The sequence below is a fragment of the Haliotis asinina genome, chromosome 6 (genome assembly GCF_037392515.1).
Source record: "Haliotis asinina isolate JCU_RB_2024 chromosome 6, JCU_Hal_asi_v2, whole genome shotgun sequence".
In the NCBI taxonomy this organism is placed as follows: Eukaryota; Metazoa; Mollusca; class Gastropoda; order Lepetellida; family Haliotidae; genus Haliotis; species Haliotis asinina.
In genome coordinates this window covers 44644506-44665085 of record NC_090285.1, presented here as the reverse complement: position 1 = coordinate 44665085, position 20580 = coordinate 44644506, and the positions used below count along the sequence as shown (strand labels likewise).

The 20580-nt window shown below is 39.0% G+C and overlaps 1 protein-coding gene across 1 annotated transcript; it reads right to left on the bottom strand.

Annotated features, from left to right (window-relative positions):
- Window positions 1–1539: 1539 nt before the first annotated feature.
- LOC137287322 (excitatory amino acid transporter-like) lies at window positions 1540–18901 on the bottom strand. Its single transcript, XM_067819567.1, has 8 exons — window positions 18697–18901; window positions 7698–7905; window positions 7104–7285; window positions 6264–6390; window positions 4787–5020; window positions 3309–3503; window positions 2724–2858; window positions 1540–1693 (listed from the first exon to the last, which is right to left on the bottom strand). The coding sequence occupies exons 1-8, from the start codon at window positions 18899–18901 to the stop codon at window positions 1540–1542; spliced, it is 1440 nt and encodes a 479-aa protein (XP_067675668.1).
- Between the last annotated feature and the right edge of the window lie 1679 nt (window positions 18902–20580).

Genomic DNA, 20580 nt, shown 5'->3' with positions numbered 1-20580 from the left:
TAATTTCAAATTGCACGTGGTCAATGATTGAAGCTGTGCACTGCTTGTTGTCTTTAGCAGACAGGCAGGCAGACATATAGGTGTGAATAAACCAGACATTGAGCTTTCTTTGTGACAGAGACTGCTTACCACAATCAACAAGTTTGTATTTTTACGAGTAGACTATTTACTTGTTTGTGTACACAACCAAGATTAGATTACTGCTCACGATCTCAAACGCTGGGCATGCATACTGTTTCAAGCTCCGCGAATCTATTCACTGCGCATGCGTTATGGACGCAGCGCAGCACAGCAGTTGAAACCAGCTTTCCCCCCAGCGCTGGGGGGAATTTAGTGAAACGTTTGAACTCCGATTTCGCGTGCTTTTTTTCATCGCGTTTTTTTTTTAACTTTATGGGTTCAATTGGCATTTTTTATGATTTGTTTCGGTAAGTGCATACCGAAAGGTACCAGAATCTGCAATGTTGTGTTTTACGTTGCGTGTGACCTTAAAAGAATCTGGATTCAATTCAGCATCAGAGGGTAAGTGAACTAGCTGGATTTTAGCAACATTCCAGGAGATCACGACAGGGGACGCGAAAAATGGGCTTCACACATTGTACCCATATGGTGGAATCGAATCTGTCTTCGGCGTGATAGTGTTAAAGTCCAAACATTCGTAAGCTCGGCTGTCAAGACAAAGGATTTGAAAACGAGTTATATTTGTAATAACTTCTGTCAACGCGTGGAAGTGGTTGACAAGGAAATCACATACAGAATTACACATACCGAACGTCCAATACGTTGACGACGACACATGAATACGCTGCTGAAAGCGAAGAATAGGTTGGCGAACAAGAACTGATGAAGATGAAAACATGACAAACAAGTATAATGAGGGGAGCGGAGTTCCAGCTCAACCCCAGCGCGTTTCCTACGAGCGGCATTATCCTGTCCCTACAGAAACAGTCGGAATACCGGACTCGACTTTTACAACATAGATGTGACCATATATACAGTTTTTGACAATGGACAGGCAAAGACTCAACAATGGACAGATAGAGAAACAATAATACTTCTTTGTACAGTTGATATGATGGCACATCCAAGGGGGATGACCAATAAAGGTCATAAATGTCATATACAGTAATTAATGGAAGTGACAAAGAGGAACAGGGTAGCTGACAAGACAATGTATACTGCGGAGGCGAGTCTCATACGACTTGGCTACATAGTTTTTGGTTTTTATAAGTATTTGGACGACGACTGTTCTGAATTAGACACTGAAACACTTCCTTGAAATAGAACAAATGCCTACATTTAATAATTTAAGAAGTAAACTGTGTTCTAACTGTTGAAAGTGTCAAGAAAAACTGATGTAGTGCAACTGGATATTTTCTAGGTTTAACAATGGAACTGGGATGGGTTTGTGTGTAGTATTCATTATGATATGCAATAAGTGATATTTACAGTCTGTTGTGTTATATCTGGGCAGATTTTGTGACAGAAGGCGCTTGATAAAACATAAAATACTGATGGCGCAAAGAGAATTTTTGGGCATCACACCAGGTCCTTCTCCAGCATCTCCTGCTCTTCCGGCAGAGGTTCACTTTGTGTCTCCGATGTGTCAGGTGGCGGGATCTTTGTGTAGTGGGAGACAACTCCTACGGCTAGACAATCACTTGCCACATTTACCGTTGTGCGGAAACGATCCCTGGAATATATTATGAGAAAGTTTTGTTCCGTCAACAGCAGTTTAGTTCTTTCAACAGGATGTGTACATTACAAGTTGGTCACTGGTCACGAGGGGGTCATGGATTAATGTACCCTTTATGTTGGTTTATGTTCCCTAGTCCAAAGGATGAGGATGCCATATACAAACATAGAGGGTACATCAACCCTTGGGCCCCGAGGAACCAGTGAACAACTTACTAATCTTTCCGAACACCTCAATGCTAATTTTGAGCTGTTTGAAGGATGGGTGTCGGATCGTTCACTTCAACCAACCTGTGTCAATAAAACGATTCGAATCTTGTATCTTGTTGTTTTCCTCGCAGGTATTATCTTAGTAAAGTCGTCGCGGTGTAGATCCCTTCTTAATATTCACAGGGACTACATCTGAACATTTTGTCAAAATTTATTCATTGGAACGCGAGGCAAATGTTTTCGTGGTCATCGCTAGATTCTGCAAGCAAGAAAGTTATCTCCCTTCCATCGATTTGCATTCGCAAAACATCGGTAATTTTCACTCATCATGCTTGTTTCAATGTTATTCGAGATAAAGAAGTACTACCACGAACTTCCGAATGAGTTGCCATTGACAGCCGGGTAGGTTGAAATGAACCTCGCGTGTAAGTGGGGTACATTGAAAATAATATAAGAGCGCTTAGCCAGTCAGAAAACGACATTAATGTGTGAGGTAGGATAAATATTCCTATGTATATATTCATATGTAAGGCTCGGCAAGGAAAACCAGTGTTTAGGATGTTAATGAGACAAATCAGAGAATATTACTGCAACAGATTAGGTAGACAGTAAGAACTTTGAAGACAACATTACTTGTAATCCTGTGAGAACTGTCGAAATAGTGTTAGAGAAAAGATATCAACAGTTCCCCTCAACTTATCGTGATGTAAGTTATCCAGAAGAAAACCAGTAACTGTTCACCTCAGTAAACGTCACTGTGTACACTTTTGCAAACTCCTATTAATTATTGGGAGATGAGAGTAGTAAAGAAAGCTTACATCAGCCAATCGACAGTGAACAAGAAAGAGACACCCCGATCAGGGAGTCCAACAGATCTCAGGACAAGCAGCAGGACAGCCAGTCCAGCACCAGGAACACCGGCAGTTCCAACACTGCTTAGGATAGCCGTTAAACTGGAATACGTCATATTATGTTAGTGAGTGAGTTTAGTTTTACACCGCACTCAGCAATATTCCAGTTTTTTGGCGGCGGTCTGTAAATAATCGAGTCTGTACCAGGCGATCCAGTGTTCAGCAGCATGAGCATCGATTGGGAACCGATGACATGTGTCAACCAAGTCAGCGAGCCTGACCATCCGATCCCGTTAGTCGTCTCTTACCACAAGCAGAGTAGCCTTTTGCGGCAAGCATGGGTTGCTGAAGACCTCTTCTACCCCGGGACCTTCACCTGTCCATAATTATTATTTTAGATTGTGGTTTGAAACTTGTCAGAAGTGGAAACAATGTTGTCCAGCGTGTCATCTTGATGACTCAATGACGAATCATATTTTGAGAACTGAATGACGTTTTGATAAATGCAATGCAATTGAAACTTCTTCCAGGCAAACAGGATCAGCAACATACCTTACAATTACCACACTGTCAAACGATAGGCTGATTCCATTGTACTGAGCTATGAACACAGGAGCAATGGCAGCGTACACAGCCCCGCCGTCCATGTTGACGGTGGCCCCAACTGGGAGGATGAAACGGGAAATCCGTGCGTCCACCTTCATCCGCTCCTCGACACACTGCATCGTCACCGGCAGTGTGGCGGCACTGGAAACAAACGTATTACGATCATGACGTCTGCAGCTCACATGCAAAACAGGTGCTGCCTTTTAACTCTAGACTACCTTCACACAGTATGGCGGTGAAGTGGTGTATGTGTCAGATAACATTCTAAAGAATGGATTCTTATGGAGTAAATATGAACATCTCCTACATGCAAATATCTGATAAACTTAAATGAAATATAGAAAGAAACGTGGCACCTCTACATCCTTCACTTCAAGATTTGGATCATAATTAAAGTATTAAAATGATATTATGACCCAGTGGGTTAAGGTGGTGGTACATCTTCTTCTTGGAATTGTGGCATGTTTGGTTTGGTGACATGCATGCAAATGGAATTGACTGACAATGGTGAAATGAGCATTTTCGAAGGCTCACTTTGTACCTTTCCAAAGCAGGAAATATGTCAGGAAAAGTATGTATACCGTTTAGCGACGTATGTTTCATTACATTCGACAAAAATATATACCCAAATGTTTCAGTATTTCCATTGAGACATTTCTGACCTCTGACCTTGCCGTGACAGTTCCCTTCAATAATTGAGAAGTCATATCTGGATGTCCTCGTATAAACTTAGCATTGTATAACCTTAGCATGGTAAAATAAGAAACAGAACGTGGTAACGGCAAACAGGTAATAATAATAATAACCTATTGTTCATAGCCCACTGTCTCCAAACACCAAATCATTTCTCATTGTCTCGGTGATAAGACAAGGACACTAGGCATCAGGGTGATAGTTTCGGAAGAGGAAGGTTTTAACTTTAATTGGAAGAGAGACAGTGTTTCAGAGTTTTTAATGAAGAAAGGTAGATCAATCCAGAGAGAATCGGATGTGAAAGAGAAGCGCCTATGTCAGATTTCAGTTGGCTGTGGGAATTGTGAGCAGTGAGTTGTTAGCTGATCTGATGTATCTAGAGGGGAACATTCTCCTTCACCCCGTTGGTCAAGTAGGGTGGAGTGGAGCTTTTGACACAGCGATATGGGCACAAGATCTTATCTTTGATCTTTGCCTTGATAAGCAGCCATTGGCGCTTGACAAGGACAGGTGTGATGTGTTACTGCTTTCTGCTTCTGGTGATGGTGCGTGCAAACGTGATGACCCACTAGGCTGTTGCAGTAATCCAACCATGAAAGGATCGTGGATATGGCCAAATGTGAGATGCGCATCAAATGTCAACAGGTGACGGATATATCAGTCATAATGGTCGCAATTAAGTATTTCCTGAAAAATAAACAAACGAATGGTGAAACTGAGTAAGTATATACCTGGAACTTGTTGCAAAAGCTGTCAGTAGAGCTTGTATTGCCTTAGTGTATACAGCATATGGGTTCTTTCTGGTCAGTATGAAATACAAAACAGGAAGGACCACCAGTGAATGGACTGCCAATCCGGCCATTTCAGTTACAATGTAGACAGCCAGTGTTTGTCCAGTCTCCGTCAGGTCTCTTGTGGACATTATCTGTCCAGTGACAAGAAACAGTATCCCAAGTGGTGAATACCTGGAACACAACGCTGCTTTTATACTGCCCTGTGCTTATAAGTGCCAAACGTAGAAGAAGTATATGGGTAACTATTGCCTGTAAAATGTGTCCACAAGCGAAAAAAACCGGTACAGCTACAATCGACAAAAGTACGGCAGCGTATTAGGGCCACGGTGAAAAGTTTGTGTGTGTGTGTGTCACTATCTCCTACGTAGGACTTAATACTAAGTCCTACGTAGGAGATAAGTCCTATGTAGATGATAATACAAAGTCCTACGTAGGAGATAGTAAGTCCCACGTAGCTGATACTAAGTCCTACGTAGGCGATAATAAGTCCTCCGTAGGAGATAGTAAGTCCTACGTAGGAGATAGTAAGTCCTACGTAAGTGATAATAAGTTCTACGTAGGAGATGTTAAGTACTAAGTCCTACGTAGGAGATACTAAATAGTAAGTCCTACGTAGGAGATACTAAATCTCCTAGGACATACACGTAGGAGATACTAAATTCTACGTAGGGGATACTAAGTCCTACGTAGGAGATATTAAGTCCTACGTAGGAGATAGTAGGTCGTACGTAGGAGATACTAACTTAATACTAATACTAATACTTAATACTAAGTCCTACGTAGGTGACATTAAGTCCTACGTAGGAGATAGTAAGTCCTATGTAGGTGATAATAAGTCCCACGTAGGAGATAGTAAGTCCAACGTAGGAGATATTAAGTCCTACGTAGGAGATAGTAGGTTCTACGTAGGAGATACTACGTCCTACGTAGGGGATAATAAGTCCTACGTAGGAGATAGTAAGTCCTACGTAGGTGATAATAGGTCCTGCGTAGAGATGTTAAGTAAGTCCTACGCAGGAGACATTAAGTAGTACGTCCTACGTAGGAGATACTAAATCCTCCGTAGGAGATAATAAGTCCTACGTAGGAGATAGTGACACCAAAAATAGTTTTCACCATGGCCCTAATACGCTTCCGTACAAAAGTGATGGCTGACACCTCAGTAGTTTTTATCGTCGAGTACATATTTTCAGAATAAACCATTTTCTAATCCACCATCTTTATGTCTGTCGTTTGCATGTATTATACTGAAATATATGGTGGGACAAGATATTTAAAAATGAAAATGTTCGAATAATGATGTGATGTATGAACGTATTTTGAGTGACACACTCAGGCAGTTTACAAATTTACACATAGACTGTAACATGCATCTATCAGATCCTGAGATGACCATGAAGCTGTTTAGACTCACCACATGACAAGTCTGATCATTTTCAGTGTGACTATGTTGATGACAGCTAAAAACTCTGTCACAAGTGTTCCATGACGACCTAACTGTCCAAGAGTCACACCGAAAACGATGCAGTACACGAGTAAACCTGAAAGAAAAAACATGATGTCATTCTACACGATTTAACTGTGACGTTTGGTTTTGGGTGGTAAAACCTTTCAAAAACCATGGCTGGTTCTAGTTAGGTCTATTTAATAATACTGTATTTCTCTTGTGCAGTTTTATTATGTATTATATGCATGTATTTCAATCAAGCTATCCATACCGTCAATGGACGGTGTACTGAGAATAGTTCAACTCGCACGGTCCCAGTTAGATGTTTCAAATACGATTTTCTAATACACTGGTTTTAAAATACACCATTTCCAACTTAGACCTTGACATACGCCGTTTGAAAAACTATACTCATGCCTATAAAGGTTGTCACCCCAGTCCTATTAATAAAATAGAAGGTGATGACAAGCATTATTGGCATGGATATATATCATGACATGGAGGTTCAAAATGTTTTTGAAGTTTAGTTGACTAAACTTTCAATGTTCAAGACACCTGATATACATCACATGCAGCGTTATTTTTTTTAAATTGATATATGCTGCGTGGGCAACTACAGAGGGCTATAGGCGTATCTTTACAAATAGTGTTGTTTCTGATATCAATACTTTGGTGTTCGTAAAGGTAAATGGAAGAGATACTGGTGACATGATATTCGTCATTATGCACCTGCACGTGAAACACGTTCTAGGATGGGATAACCCACTGATCATACATATGTATGTTTCTTTTCTATTTTTAGAATACCTAAGATATTTGCACCATCAACCAGCCGCGTTTGCCTTGTCGAAGATGGATGATTTATCATGATGACATCTGAAGAATTTCCAGTATTGTTCCTGAATTCGGAACTGCCACCATCATCTCTCCTTGTCTCAGTGCGTGAGTGTTGGATTGTTGCAGCAACTATATTGTCTGGCACTATGTTTCTATAGAACAATATATCATTGAACGATGGTACGAATGATGTAAAAAGTAACAACCACAAGCACGACTTGAGATATATAACGTCATTGTCAGAAAATAACGTGAACCCCACGATAAAAGCCTTAAACAATACAATGTGCATTTGGAATAAATGTGTTCATTTTTTTTACAAAACCGCACAGCAAAGAGATCACCTGACTATATGTATCTCAAATAAAACACAGAACAACGTTAGTACATAGAGAGTCAATATCACTTCCCCATAAATTTATGCTTTACATAGCCTTGATGAAGCCTTGAATTGACACAGAAGTTGCGTTAGGCATACAGTTGATTATCTGTTACAAACTCCAATATCGTAACATAAAATACTGCTAAGTGTGACTTGAACAACAAGCAAACAACATGCCTTACCTTAATATGTCCAAGAACATATCCACTGTTGATGTCATGGCGCTGCTGTGTGTTGTTTCAGTTGTTGACGAGCCTGAGTATGCTCCAGGTTTGATGGTCAGGACTAATGTCAAGCCAACTAGTGTTGCAGCAACAGAGGTACTTGTATAGTAAACCAGAGACATAACACCTATCTTTCCAGCAGATGATCCTTTCATATTTCCAAGACCTTTTAGACAACAGACATTATTAAACAACAAAAGAAATTAAAGTTATGTCCATGAAAAGGAACAAAACAAAGAAATGTATACGATAGTAAGGAAACACAGGATACCAGGAAAAACCCAGTGATGATACAATCTTCAACAGGATAAAAATACCACATAAGAAGAATTCATTCCGTTGATTAAAGAACTATTATTTCATTCAATTTCATGTTGGACAATGAGAAAAGAAATAATAGCTGAGATCTCGTTAATATAATAAACACGTCACAATTTAATTCTGGACTCACAATAGTCCAGAAACTCTCAGCACTGTGGCCACTCTCTCACAAGGGATTTCGCAAAATTAAACAGGCAGCTGTTATGTATGTGTGCTAAGGATGAAAAAATGTAAAAATTTTTTTTCGAAAACTCAAAATTTAAACTCGCTCGCCCATGGGCACGCCCATGGGCGAACAGTGGCCAATGGGTAGGCCCATGGGCAGGCCCATGGGCGAAAGTGTTTCATTTCATCCAGAATGAATGTTTTGGAGGTTGTAAATGAATGAAAAAATGTTAATAAGTATCATGACACAAATTTCAGCTTGTTGTGACTTGACTCTGCTAACTGACAGCGATTTTGAAAAATCTCGCCAATGGGTGAAAAACATATTGGCCCATGGACGAGAATAATTAATTTCATTGAATCTACATGTTTTTTTTCCAGGCTGTGCAGTTTTTCAATAAATGAACGTGTATTTATTATTGTCTTGACACGAGATTAAGCTTATTTTGACTTAATTCGGCTAATTAAGAGTGATTTTTCAAAAAGACTCGCCCATGGGCGAAAACCATTTGGCCCATGGGTGAGAATATTTACTTTTACTCAAAATACACCTTTTCCCATGTTTTGGAGGTTGTGAATGGATGAAAGTATGTTCATAAGTATCATGTCACAAAATTCAACTCATTTTGAATTAATTCCGTTAATTTAGAGCTATTTAACAAAATCTCAGCCATGGGTGAAAAACATTTTGGCCCATGGGCGAGAATATTTCCTTTTACCCCAAACACATCTTTTCCAATATTTGGAGGATGTAAATGAATAAAAGTACATTTATGAGTATCATGACAGAAATTTCAACTCACTTTGACTTAATTCCTCTAAATGAGAGCAATTTTGAAAACTCTCGCCCATGGGAGAAAGACATTTTGGCCCATGGGCGAGAATATTTGCCTTCACTCAAAATACATCTTTCCTAATGTTTTGGAGGATGTAAATGTATGAAAGTGCCGTTGTGAGTATCATGACACAAAATTCAACTGATTTTGACTTAATTTTGCGACTTTAGGAAGATTTTTTTAAAATATGCCAGAATAATCACTTTTACTCAAAATACATCTTTTCCCGTGTTTTGGATTTTGTAAATGAATGAGGATATATTTGTAAGTATCATGGCACAAAATTCAACTCATTTTGACTTAATTCTGCTAATTTGTAACAAGTATAGGATCTGGATTTCCAATTAAATTTTCATAGTTTTTTTTTTATTGTCTTGGGGGTTGTAAATTTATGAATGAAAGTGTGTTTATAAGTATCACGACAAAAAAAATGAAATCATTCCGGTCTTAATTCGACTAATCTCTCTCGTGGACGAAAATATTTTCGTTTGCTCGTTTTCTTTATTTTGCAAACATATGGTTTAAAAATAGATGAAATTCTAATGACAATTCAGTTTAATTTCATGAGTTTAGTTTTATGTCGCACTCAGCAATATCCCAGCAATATGGCGGCGGCAATCCAGTGATCAACAGTGTGAGCATCTACCTGCACAATTGGGAACTGATGACATGTGTCAGCAAAAGTCAGCGAGCCTGACCACCCGATCCCGTTAGTCACCTCTTACGACAGGCATAGTCGCCTTTTATGGCAAGCATGGGTTGTTGAGGCCCTCTTCTACTCCAGATCTTCACGGGTCCCGAACACAGAGCTTTACTTCCAGCAACATATACAATACACTTAGAATACTAAGCCTTGAGATTCTTTTGAATTTAGGTATTCTATAAATATACCAAAATTCAACCTATATCTATGAAGCTGAAGTTATTTGTGAAAGCCCTAATCAAGAGTGACCAAACTCCAGTGACTATGCTGGGACACATTAATAAACGGTGTTGTGAGATCTTTAAACTGTATTGAAATATGTCTTGTCAATTCCACTGACATTCGCCAAATGTATCTACCTAGTAGTTTTAAGTGTACCTACCTTGGTAGGTCACTCGCTTGTTTTCTTTACCATTTGTACTAATTAGTATGCGCCTCCTCATGCTCCAATGCACACAGTGACCTGATTCGTCTCCATCGCAACTTAGGCTGCGTTTAACAGTACTTCAGCCAGTTTACTGTATCAGTCGAAATCTTACAATGAATGAATGAATGAATGAATGAATGAAGAGCAAGAAGTATATGTGAATGAATGAGAAAGATATAATAAAAGAAAGAAGTACATATGTGAATGAATGAAAGAATAAATGATACATCACGGCCATCCCTTCCAAAACATGCTAAAGAACGCAAAACTATCGTTAGATCACATGTGTTAACATCAGCTTGTTATTGTCTCCCTGGTCAGGCGTAACAATTGTCAGACAGGTTAAAACAACAAACTATCTGGTTGACTGCACAGCTACCTGTTGACGTAGTATACCCACAACACCTACTTTTCCTGCGTAACCTTCATCTACATCACCACCCTTAATATATTGAGCAGAGAGCACAGAAGGCCCTATAGCTGTAACCACTGAACCGTGGCGTCTCTCTGCTCCCAAGTTCCCAAGTGGGGGTGTCCTTTTCTACCTATTCCATTGATCTTTAAAACATCTAACACGCTCAACGCATGCATTTTTTTACTCAAATGTGATGTTATACATATCATAAGAGTATTTTTTATGTGTTAGTCAGTTGATAAATTATTATTTCATGATACATATATGTACAATATTTTGCTTCGATTCTGTAACTACCCACATTATGACATTGAGACCATTCTGATTTATCTAGTAAAATACGATTGTATAGTTTTGAGTTTGAATCTTGGCATATTTTACCGGTTTGCCATTTTTGCACTCTACCTATTTAAAGGGGGCGTGCATATTTTGGTGGTTTTTAGTATTCCATCTATTTATTTGGATTCATTAATTTATTTGTTTTTGTTTTGTTTTTTACAGCTAGTGGGCCTGTTAGTCTGCTTTGATAACTGTAAATTTATTCTGACGTTTGACGAGCGGAACATGAAGTGTTGTTATCATGTATGTTATGTAATTATATTATTGGTATGGAGCGGCATTGATATGTATGTTTATGCTTGACAATCCATTCCCGATTACTTGAGGAGATTAGTTTAAACTATACATTAACGTATCCATACTATTAATGTGTAATCATTATATCGGGCTATGAGGAATACGTAATGTAATCAAGATTGACTTTGCGTTTACTTTTCTATTTTTTAAATAAATTTTCACTATTTTTGCTACACAGATTTACTTTGGCTTCCGTGATTGTTGTCTCTAAGTATTTTAGAAATTATGTTGTTGAGACAACTGGAACAGTTGATCTGCAGTCTTTCAAAATTCATTTTCACGAGATATATTCTCCCTTTTTACCAGTTCTCAGAATGAACATATAGCTGTTTACACAAAGGTATCTTCCCGTAAAATAAGTAGGACGAAACGTGAAGCATAGCAGCGCATTTGCCATAACTGAAGTTGTTAAAATGATCCTGAAAACTGTCATTTTCAACATTCACCTTGCAAGCAATTCTACCAAGAAACTAAATAACTCATTACTACTGGAAGGAGTGAACTGAAAGCCCATTTTAACTGAAGTCACTGATTGAACTCGCTAACATCGATTCACTTACATTCTGGTACACGTGTCTTATTTCGTTTCCTGAGGACACACATTTTACTTTTTTATAGAAAAGCCGTGTCTAATCCCATAAATCAACACCGCTGTCACTACACCAAACGATTTTGACCTCGACCCAAAACAAAGGTTTAACTTACAGGACTACCTGTAAGATATTCCTTTCTTGATAACGAGTTTAACAGCTACGCCGAAATGCTGCTTACCTTATAAGAAGTTGTATATCCATAGAACTTTCGTATTTTTTTCCAAATGATCATGACCTGAACAGATATTACTTTGTCAGAGACTTCATGAGTGATTTTCAAGTTCTAATCCACACACTGATTTCCACTTTTTCATCATTTTGACTTTTATCTCAGTTTGTTGAGTATCTCAGCATAACTCGCAAAGACAATGGAAACTGAGCGGAACGATGACGCTTTCTGTTTCTTCCGCGTTCACTTACGTAATTTCCGCAAAGCGCCTACGACAATTTGCACCGAAAAAGTCATGTCTCGTCCGCTGGTCTTGTTTATTGGAGTATAACAGCTGCCGCTTTCATGTGTATTTTACTTGTCATTTACAAAATTCATCCATGGATCACATTAGGTCATTAGGAGACACCAGCTTTGAAATGAACAGGTGTTCGTGAGTGTATATGGATGAAAAAGACTGATTGCGCAAGACGCGCAGCCAAATATCTCACATTCAAAGGAAATCTCGAATTGATTGTTCTATAAGGCGTCGAGCTGACCGGTTGGTTTTGGTGTTGTGTATAAACCTCCTTTGCAAGAACTTTGTCAAGCATACCTGCTTTGTCCTTTTGCAAGACCTGCACATATTAGTCTTTGAAAGACATTGACATTTATGTGCAGGTGCTCTGGAAAACCTTGTCCGGCACGATATTCCTTCCAATTTAGTTATTGTGTGCATGCTGCATTTCAATTTTGGAAATGTGCTTAAAACATATTTTGATTCTCAAAAAATGTGGTTCGTTTAGCAAGCAAAATATTGCTTTGATTAACACTTCACCAGTACTATACAATATTACAGAATACACAAAACCGGATACACAAAAACGACAAATTATAGCATTGTGATTAGGGGTATATGGGGTTATAGGAGTCCCTTTTTATTCACCGAGACAAGTCCTACACGCCCTGGTGGGGTGTGGATTCGGGGAGGGGATAGCGGAGGAGATGACCAAGACACACGTACTCCATACGCTATCATGGTCTTCCTTACTGCTTGAAGATCGACCTTTTCTCACTGTGGTCTATGATGACTTCGGTGAACGGAAAAGAACTTATTCACTGTGAAAACCAGAAAATAGTTGATCCGTCCACGATTTTATCATAAAACACAAAGCTTGATTTTTTAAATTTTTTAACAGGAAACTAATTAACTTGTCAAAAACCTTCTCACAAATGTTCAGTGTTTCTGCAAAGAGCTAGTCAGACACAACAAACCATAATTCTATTTTTCATGTTTACTTATATGAAAGATGTATTTGATGTAATGATATGTATGCATATGTTATTATATGATAGTTCATATGGATGACGACACATGCTTCATTTATATTTTGTATTAAATGCTGTATGGGTGAGGTACTGTAAAGCTTGTTCACCAGTCCCTATCAGAGTTACAAAACATACAAAAATACAACATGGAGATGTGTGGAGAAAATAGAGACATATGGAGAACAGCAATGTCATAACTGAACAGAAATCATTCCCTCTATTGGTGAAGGCCGTGTGGGATTAGTTAAACAAAGAAATCTAGTCGACCATGCCTCCTAATCCTCTTACTCCTTAAACAAACGACTTGCCTGGGCTGTCTAAAACTGAATTGAAATTTTTGTAAATTCGAGGTCTCGGGTAATACGTAAGGAGGTAATCAGGTGTCAACACTATGGCGTTCGACGCTCCGGACATGAAGGAAAACCAAATACGTTATAAAGTACAGTAATGTGGTCACTATGAGCGAGGCAGACAGTCTGATGAGCACAGCTCATTACGGAAATCTCTTGTCTTTGGAGCTGCTCGTTGAGACGCTGAAGCCTTCTGTCAAGTTCTTCTTTATTCTTTATTGTGGCCACTGTCTCACAATATGCAGTTTACATTGCTCACAGACCCTCGATTCACGATGACGCCAACTTTCTCGACTACTGTTCGTGCGACGACTATCATTCAGGAATTGGTTCCGCAGCTCATTCTTTCACCGAAGTCTGTGTGTATGTGTTTTAGCTCGTTAATTAGCGTAGAGACGAGTCTTCTGCTATTCACGGGCATTCTCGGGCACAAGTTCTCCAAGGTAGTCGACGCTCCGGGTGTCATTAGAACAGTGTTGAGCACTGTCACACTCCACTGCTTTTCGACAGTCCTGTTGTGTATTTGATAAAACAATCGACAATCCGGGTGTGAACCAAAAGAGGATACCACCATTCTCATCGGTGGATGAAATGGGATGAAGAAACCCGCATACTCTTCATCACATTGCTACACCGTATTTACCATAACGAATGTTTAAATATCACTTTATGTAAAAAGAGCATCAAAACAAGCTGAAACCATGTATTATATTTAAGAATGAAGATTATTATGGATATCAACTTCTTTATGAGAGAACACAACGTTTCGGAGTTAATGCTTACTCCTTCATCAGGTGTTGTGTTCTGTCATAAAGAAGTTGATATCCATAATAATCTTCATTCTTATGTATTTTCACTTCTAAATGACATTCAAAGACTTCATGTATTATATTAACATGGTACTAACTATAGTCGATTCGAACCACTGCTTTACAGTTCACTGACTGGATGCAGGCTTTTCCCACGTGGCGGGGTAAAAATTATCTATTCTCCCTCGCAAGGCCACGTGAACCAATCAGAAATGGACATTCTTAAATGAGGTAGGAGAAATGTGCCTTGTACGTTCTTATGAACCTTGATCTTTCAGGTACATTTCATCACTTGTGTACAAATAATGGTCTAGCATAATGTTTCAAACACTTTAATACGTATTGATGCAGGGGCTCCATATATGTTCTTGTTTACGTCCCGCTCGTCAAACGTCAGAATAAATTTACAGGTATCAAAGCAGACTCACTCGCTGGGCCACTTGCAATAAAAAACCCAAACAAAGCAAAAACAGGTAAATCAGTTAATTTAAACAAATAGATGGAATACTAAAAACAACCTAAATATTAGTATGCACGCCCCATTAAAAAAGATAGAGCGCTAAAGTGGCAAGATTCAAACTCAAAACTCTTCAATCGTATTTTACTAGATAAATCAAAATGGTCTCAATGTCATAATGTGGGTAGTTACAGAATCAAAGCAAAATATTTTACATGTTTATGTACGATTTATTTAGCAAAGCCAGAAAAATCCCCGACAAACACGGCCGCTTCTCCTCAATACGTGGGTTTGTGAGAGTGAGGGTACTCCCTGCAAGGCTCACTCCCATTAGTTAACAAGGCGTCCTCCCATTTTATGTATTTTTTACTCGATAGGTACGGAAAATTAATTAGGCGATGTGGGTATGTCATGACTGGTTGATTTCTCAGGATTAGGTGAACTGGGTATGGCAGAGTCGATATACTATGATCATAGGGGATTTAGCAACCATGTTGGAGTGAAGGAATGACAAAACTCTGCGATAGATTAATGAGTGTCTTTTTTAAGCATTATGAAAATGGGAATGGTAAATTAACACAAAATGCCCTAGACCTGTCCAGCGTGTCATACATATATATATATATATATCACAGAATAATAATTTATCAACTGAATAATACATAAAAATACTCTTATGATTATGTATAACATCACATTTTAATAAAAAGATGCATGCGTTGAGCGTGTTAGATGTTTTAAGATTAATGGAAGAGGTAGAGAAGGACACCCCCACTTGGGAACTTGGGAGCAGAGAGACGCCACGGTTCAGTGGTTACAGCTGTAGGGCCTTCCTTGCTCTCTGCTCAATATATTAAGGGTGGTGATGTAGATGAAGGTTACGCAGGAAAAGTAGGTGTTGTGGGTATACTACGTCAACAGGCAGCTGTGCAGTCAACCAGATAGTTTGTTGTTTTAACCTGTCTGACAATTGTTACGCCTGACCAGGGAGACAATAACAAGCTGATGTTAACACATGTGATCTAACGATAGTTTTGCGTTCTTTAGCATGTTTTGGAAGGGATGGCCGTGATGTATCATTTATTCTTTCATTCATTCACATATGTACTTCTTTCTTTTATTATATCTTTCTCATTCATTCACATATGCACTTCTTTCTTTTATCATTTCTTTCATTCATTCAGATATACTTTTTGCTATTCAATCATTCATTCATTCATTGTAAGATTTCGACTGATACAATAAACTGGCTGAAGTACTGTTAAACGCAGCCTAAGTTGCGATGGAGACGAATCAGGTCACTGTGTGCATTGGAGCATGAGGAGGCGCATACTAATTAGTACAAATGGTAAAGGAAACAAGCGAGTGACCTACCCCTGTTGTAGATAATTTCTGGTCTGACAAATAGGAGAATACCCCATAAAACCTCGGACGAGGAAAAACCGGCACGGGCAAACGGGAATTACTAAAAATGGAGACCACACTATTAAAACGAAACATGCTAAACTGGGTAGGTACACTTAAAACTACTAGGTAGGTACATTTGGTGAATGTCAGCGGAATTGGCAAGACATGTTTCAATACAGGTTAAAGATCTCACAGCACCATTTATTATTGTGTCCCAGCATAGTCACTGGAGTTTGGTCACTCTTGATTAGGGCTTACACAAATAACTTCAACTTCATAGATATAGGTTGAATTTTGGTATATTTATAGAATACCTAAATTCAAAAGAATCTCAAGGCTTAGTATTCTAAGTGTATTGTATATGTTGCTGGAAGTAAAGCTCTGTGTTCGGGACCCGTGAAGATTTGGAGTAGAAGAGGGCCTCAACAACCCATGCTTGCCATAAAAGGCGACTATGCCTGTCGTAAGAGGTGACTAACGGGATCGGGTGGTCAGGCTCGCTGACTTGGTTGACACATGTCATCAGTTCCCAATTGTGCAGGTCGATGCTCATGCTGTTGATCACTGGATTGTCTGATCCAAACTCGATTATCTACAAACTGCCGCCATATTGCTGGGATATTACTGAGTGCAACATAAAACTAAACTCACGAAATTAAACTGAATTGTCATTAGAATTTCATCTATTTTTAAACCATATGTTTGCAAAATAAAGAAAACGAGCAAACGAATATATTTTCGTCCACGAGAGAGATTAGTCGAATTAAGACCGGAATGATTTCATTTTTTTTTGTCGTGATACTTATAAACACACTTTCATTCATATATTTACAACCTCCAAGACAATAAAAAAAGCTATGAAAATTTAAGTGGAAGTCCAGATTCTTGTACTTGTTACAAATTAGCAGAATTAAGTCAAAATGAGTTGGATTTTGTGCCATGATACTTACAAATATATCCTCATTCATTTACAAAATCCAAAACACGGGAAAAGATGTATTTTGAGTAAAAGTGATTATTCTGGCATATTTTTAAAAATCTTCCTGAATTCGCAAAATTAAGTCAAAATCAGTTGAATTTTGTGTCATGATACTCATAATGGCACTTTCATACATTTACATCCTCCAAAACATTAGGAAAGATGTATTTGGAGTGAAAAGGAAAGATTTTCGCTCATGGGCCCAATGTTTTTCGCCCATGGGCGAGATGTTTTTGAAAATCGGTCTCAATAAGCAGAATTAAGTCATAATGAGTTGGATTTTGTGCCATGATACTCATATATATATCCTCATTCATTTACACCTCCAAACCACAGGAAAAGATGTATTTTGAGTGAAGGCAAATATTCTCGCCCATGGGCCAAAATGTCTTTCTCCCATGGGCGAGAGTTTTCAAAATTGCTCTCATTTAGAGGAATTAAGTCAAAGTGAGTTGAAATTTCTGTCATGATACTCATAAATGTACTTTTATTCATTTACATCCTCCAAATATTGGAAAAGATGTGTTTGGGGTAAAAGGAAATATTCTCGCCCATGGGCCAAAATGTTTTTCACCCATGGTTGAGATTTTGTTAAATAGCTCTAAATTAACGGAATTAATTCAAAATGAGTTGAATTTTGTGGCATGATACTTATGAACATACTTTCATCCATTCACAACCTCCAAAACATGGGAAAAGGTGTATTTTGAGTAAAAGTAAATATTCTCACCCATGGGCCAAATGGTTTTCGCCCATGGGCGAGTCTTTTTGAAAAATCACTCTTAATTAGCCGAATTAAGTCAAAATAAGCTTAATTTCGTGTCAAGACAATAATAAATACACGTTCATTTATTGAAAAACTGCACAGCCTGGAAAAAAAAAACATGTAGTTTCAATGAAATTAATTATTCTCGTCCATGGGCCAATATGTTTTTCACCCATGGGCGAGATTTTTCAAAATCGCTGTCAGTTAGCAGAGTCAAGTCACAACAAGCTGAAATTTGTGTCATGATACTTATTAACATTTTTTCATTCATTTACAACCTCCAAAACATTCATTCTGGATGAAATGAAACACTTTCGCCCATGGGCCTGCCCATGGGCCTACCCATTGGCCACTGTTCGCCCATGGGCGTGCCCATGGGCGAACGAGTTTAAATTTTGAGTTTTCGAAAAAAATTTTTTTCATTTTTTCATCCTTAGCACACATACATAACAGCTGCCTGTTTAATTTTGCGAAATCGCTTGTGCGAGAGTGGCCACAGTGCTGAGAGTTTCTGGACTTTTGTGAGTCCAGAATTAAATTGTGACGTGTTAATATTATTATAGCAACAAATAGACAATGACAAGTTTTTTATGCAAGAAGAAGGTGGTAAGTGTACCTGTGATGATACTGGCGACTATCAGAGGCAGCATCAGCATCTTCAGCATACGAAGGAAAAGCTCTCCAGGAAACTGTACCAACTGTGTAGCATCAGAGGACGGCTTGAGAGACCGGAACGTAATCCCAGCAACAACTCCCAAAACAACGGAAAGAATTGTAGAGACGAGGAGAAGGTTGTGTCGGAGAAACTGAAGGAACTTCATCTGCATTAGACATGGGATTTTCTAGTTTAGTTAATAATACGCATAGTTCCGATTGCACACAGATTTACCTGGCCGAACATTATGGTTTTAAAATTGGTAAAATGCAAAACCAAACATAAAAAGATGCAAGGAAACATTTGCGGGGAGGCTTGGGTTGGCTTGGTTTTGAACACTTACCTCTGGTTCTGTCGCAACACCTAAACTTCGTCGTACTCTTCACATAAGTAGCACTGGCAGTGTTCCCAAGTGAATTATTAGAGGAAATATATCTACAGAAACAATTTCTTTTTACATCGTGATATCCTTCTCGCCACAGATATTAAGGTTTGTGTGTACCCTGGAGATGTTTTAAAGGTGTAAGCAGGGAATCAGTGGAACCATATTAACCATAATTCATCATATGCTTAACAAGAACCTTTGTCAATATGCTATTTTCCTAATATATAAGAAAGTGACATTATATATTTATGCCTCGTTACTGTGATCCATTTATGTAATCGTCTTTGTTATTTTGTCATTCATGAGCACACAAAAATATACATAAATGAGCACGCTGACTGGTCCTTTTGTCCGGGACATGTCTGGTATGTTTCAGCCGAACTACGGTACTCACGAATACAAAATATGTCGTTTTCAGTTCGTACAAATCTGTCTTTGCCCATACTCGAGACAAAAAGGTACCGACTTAGGCATGGACAGGTAAATATCCCATAAAAAGACAACTATGCCGTCACGGTTTTGATTTCGTTATGTCGCTTGTTGGAACTAGTTGTGATAGGCTTCTGAGTTTGAGACTTCAGTGATGTGGTGGGCCTTTAATGAATTAACATTCCATGACCATACCAACCCTGGAACCAGACCGTCATGTGGTGATACATATGCAGCCTCACAGCACAGCTACTAATCAAGATCACGAAGCAAACGGTTTACATATAAGCATAAATCAGTTTATCGCTGAGAGCAATGTTATTTTGATTAATACAATACACTGGTGTGGCCTCCTTCATGTTTTGTGGCTCTGTGCATCGATAGCCTCAGCGAATACTCATGCTTTCGGCACTCGTGAAGAGCAGGCACCCGTGGGAAGCCACCTCTTCGTGGTGGGTGCTGGGTAACGCTAAGAGCTCGCCAGCCCTCGTGTGGACCTGGGTCATATTTGGTTCACTAATCCGTTTGCCGTGGGTTGCGGCCCCGTGTCGGTGGTGGATGGGGGTCTGGGGGTCTGGGGGTCGAGGGCACCGGGAGCCTGTAACCGCGTTCCCTTTACTGAACACACTTCTTCGACCCTGTCTTCACCTAGACGGGTGGTAGAACAGTATGGCTCTATCAATCGGCTGGTCATGCCAAGCCCTGAGCTACTGTTTGATTCGCAAAATTTATCTGTTAACTTGATTTTTCATGTTTGGCCAAACTATTTTGAACTTTCAAATTTTGTAATTTCAAATGCATAATTTCATGTACGTTTTTGCCTAGAGTCGTATCCCCAGAAGGCGGAGGCTCATGGGACAATCTGATGGCATTATTAATCTTTCATTTTTTTCCGCTGGAGTATATCATCCGGGTATCCTTGGTGCTGCACTTGCTTTTACGTAGCATTGTCCTAGTGATACTCCATGGTGGGTGGAGAGCTCGGATGATGAACGTGTAACCAATAACGACGGCTTACGAAACCCCAAGCA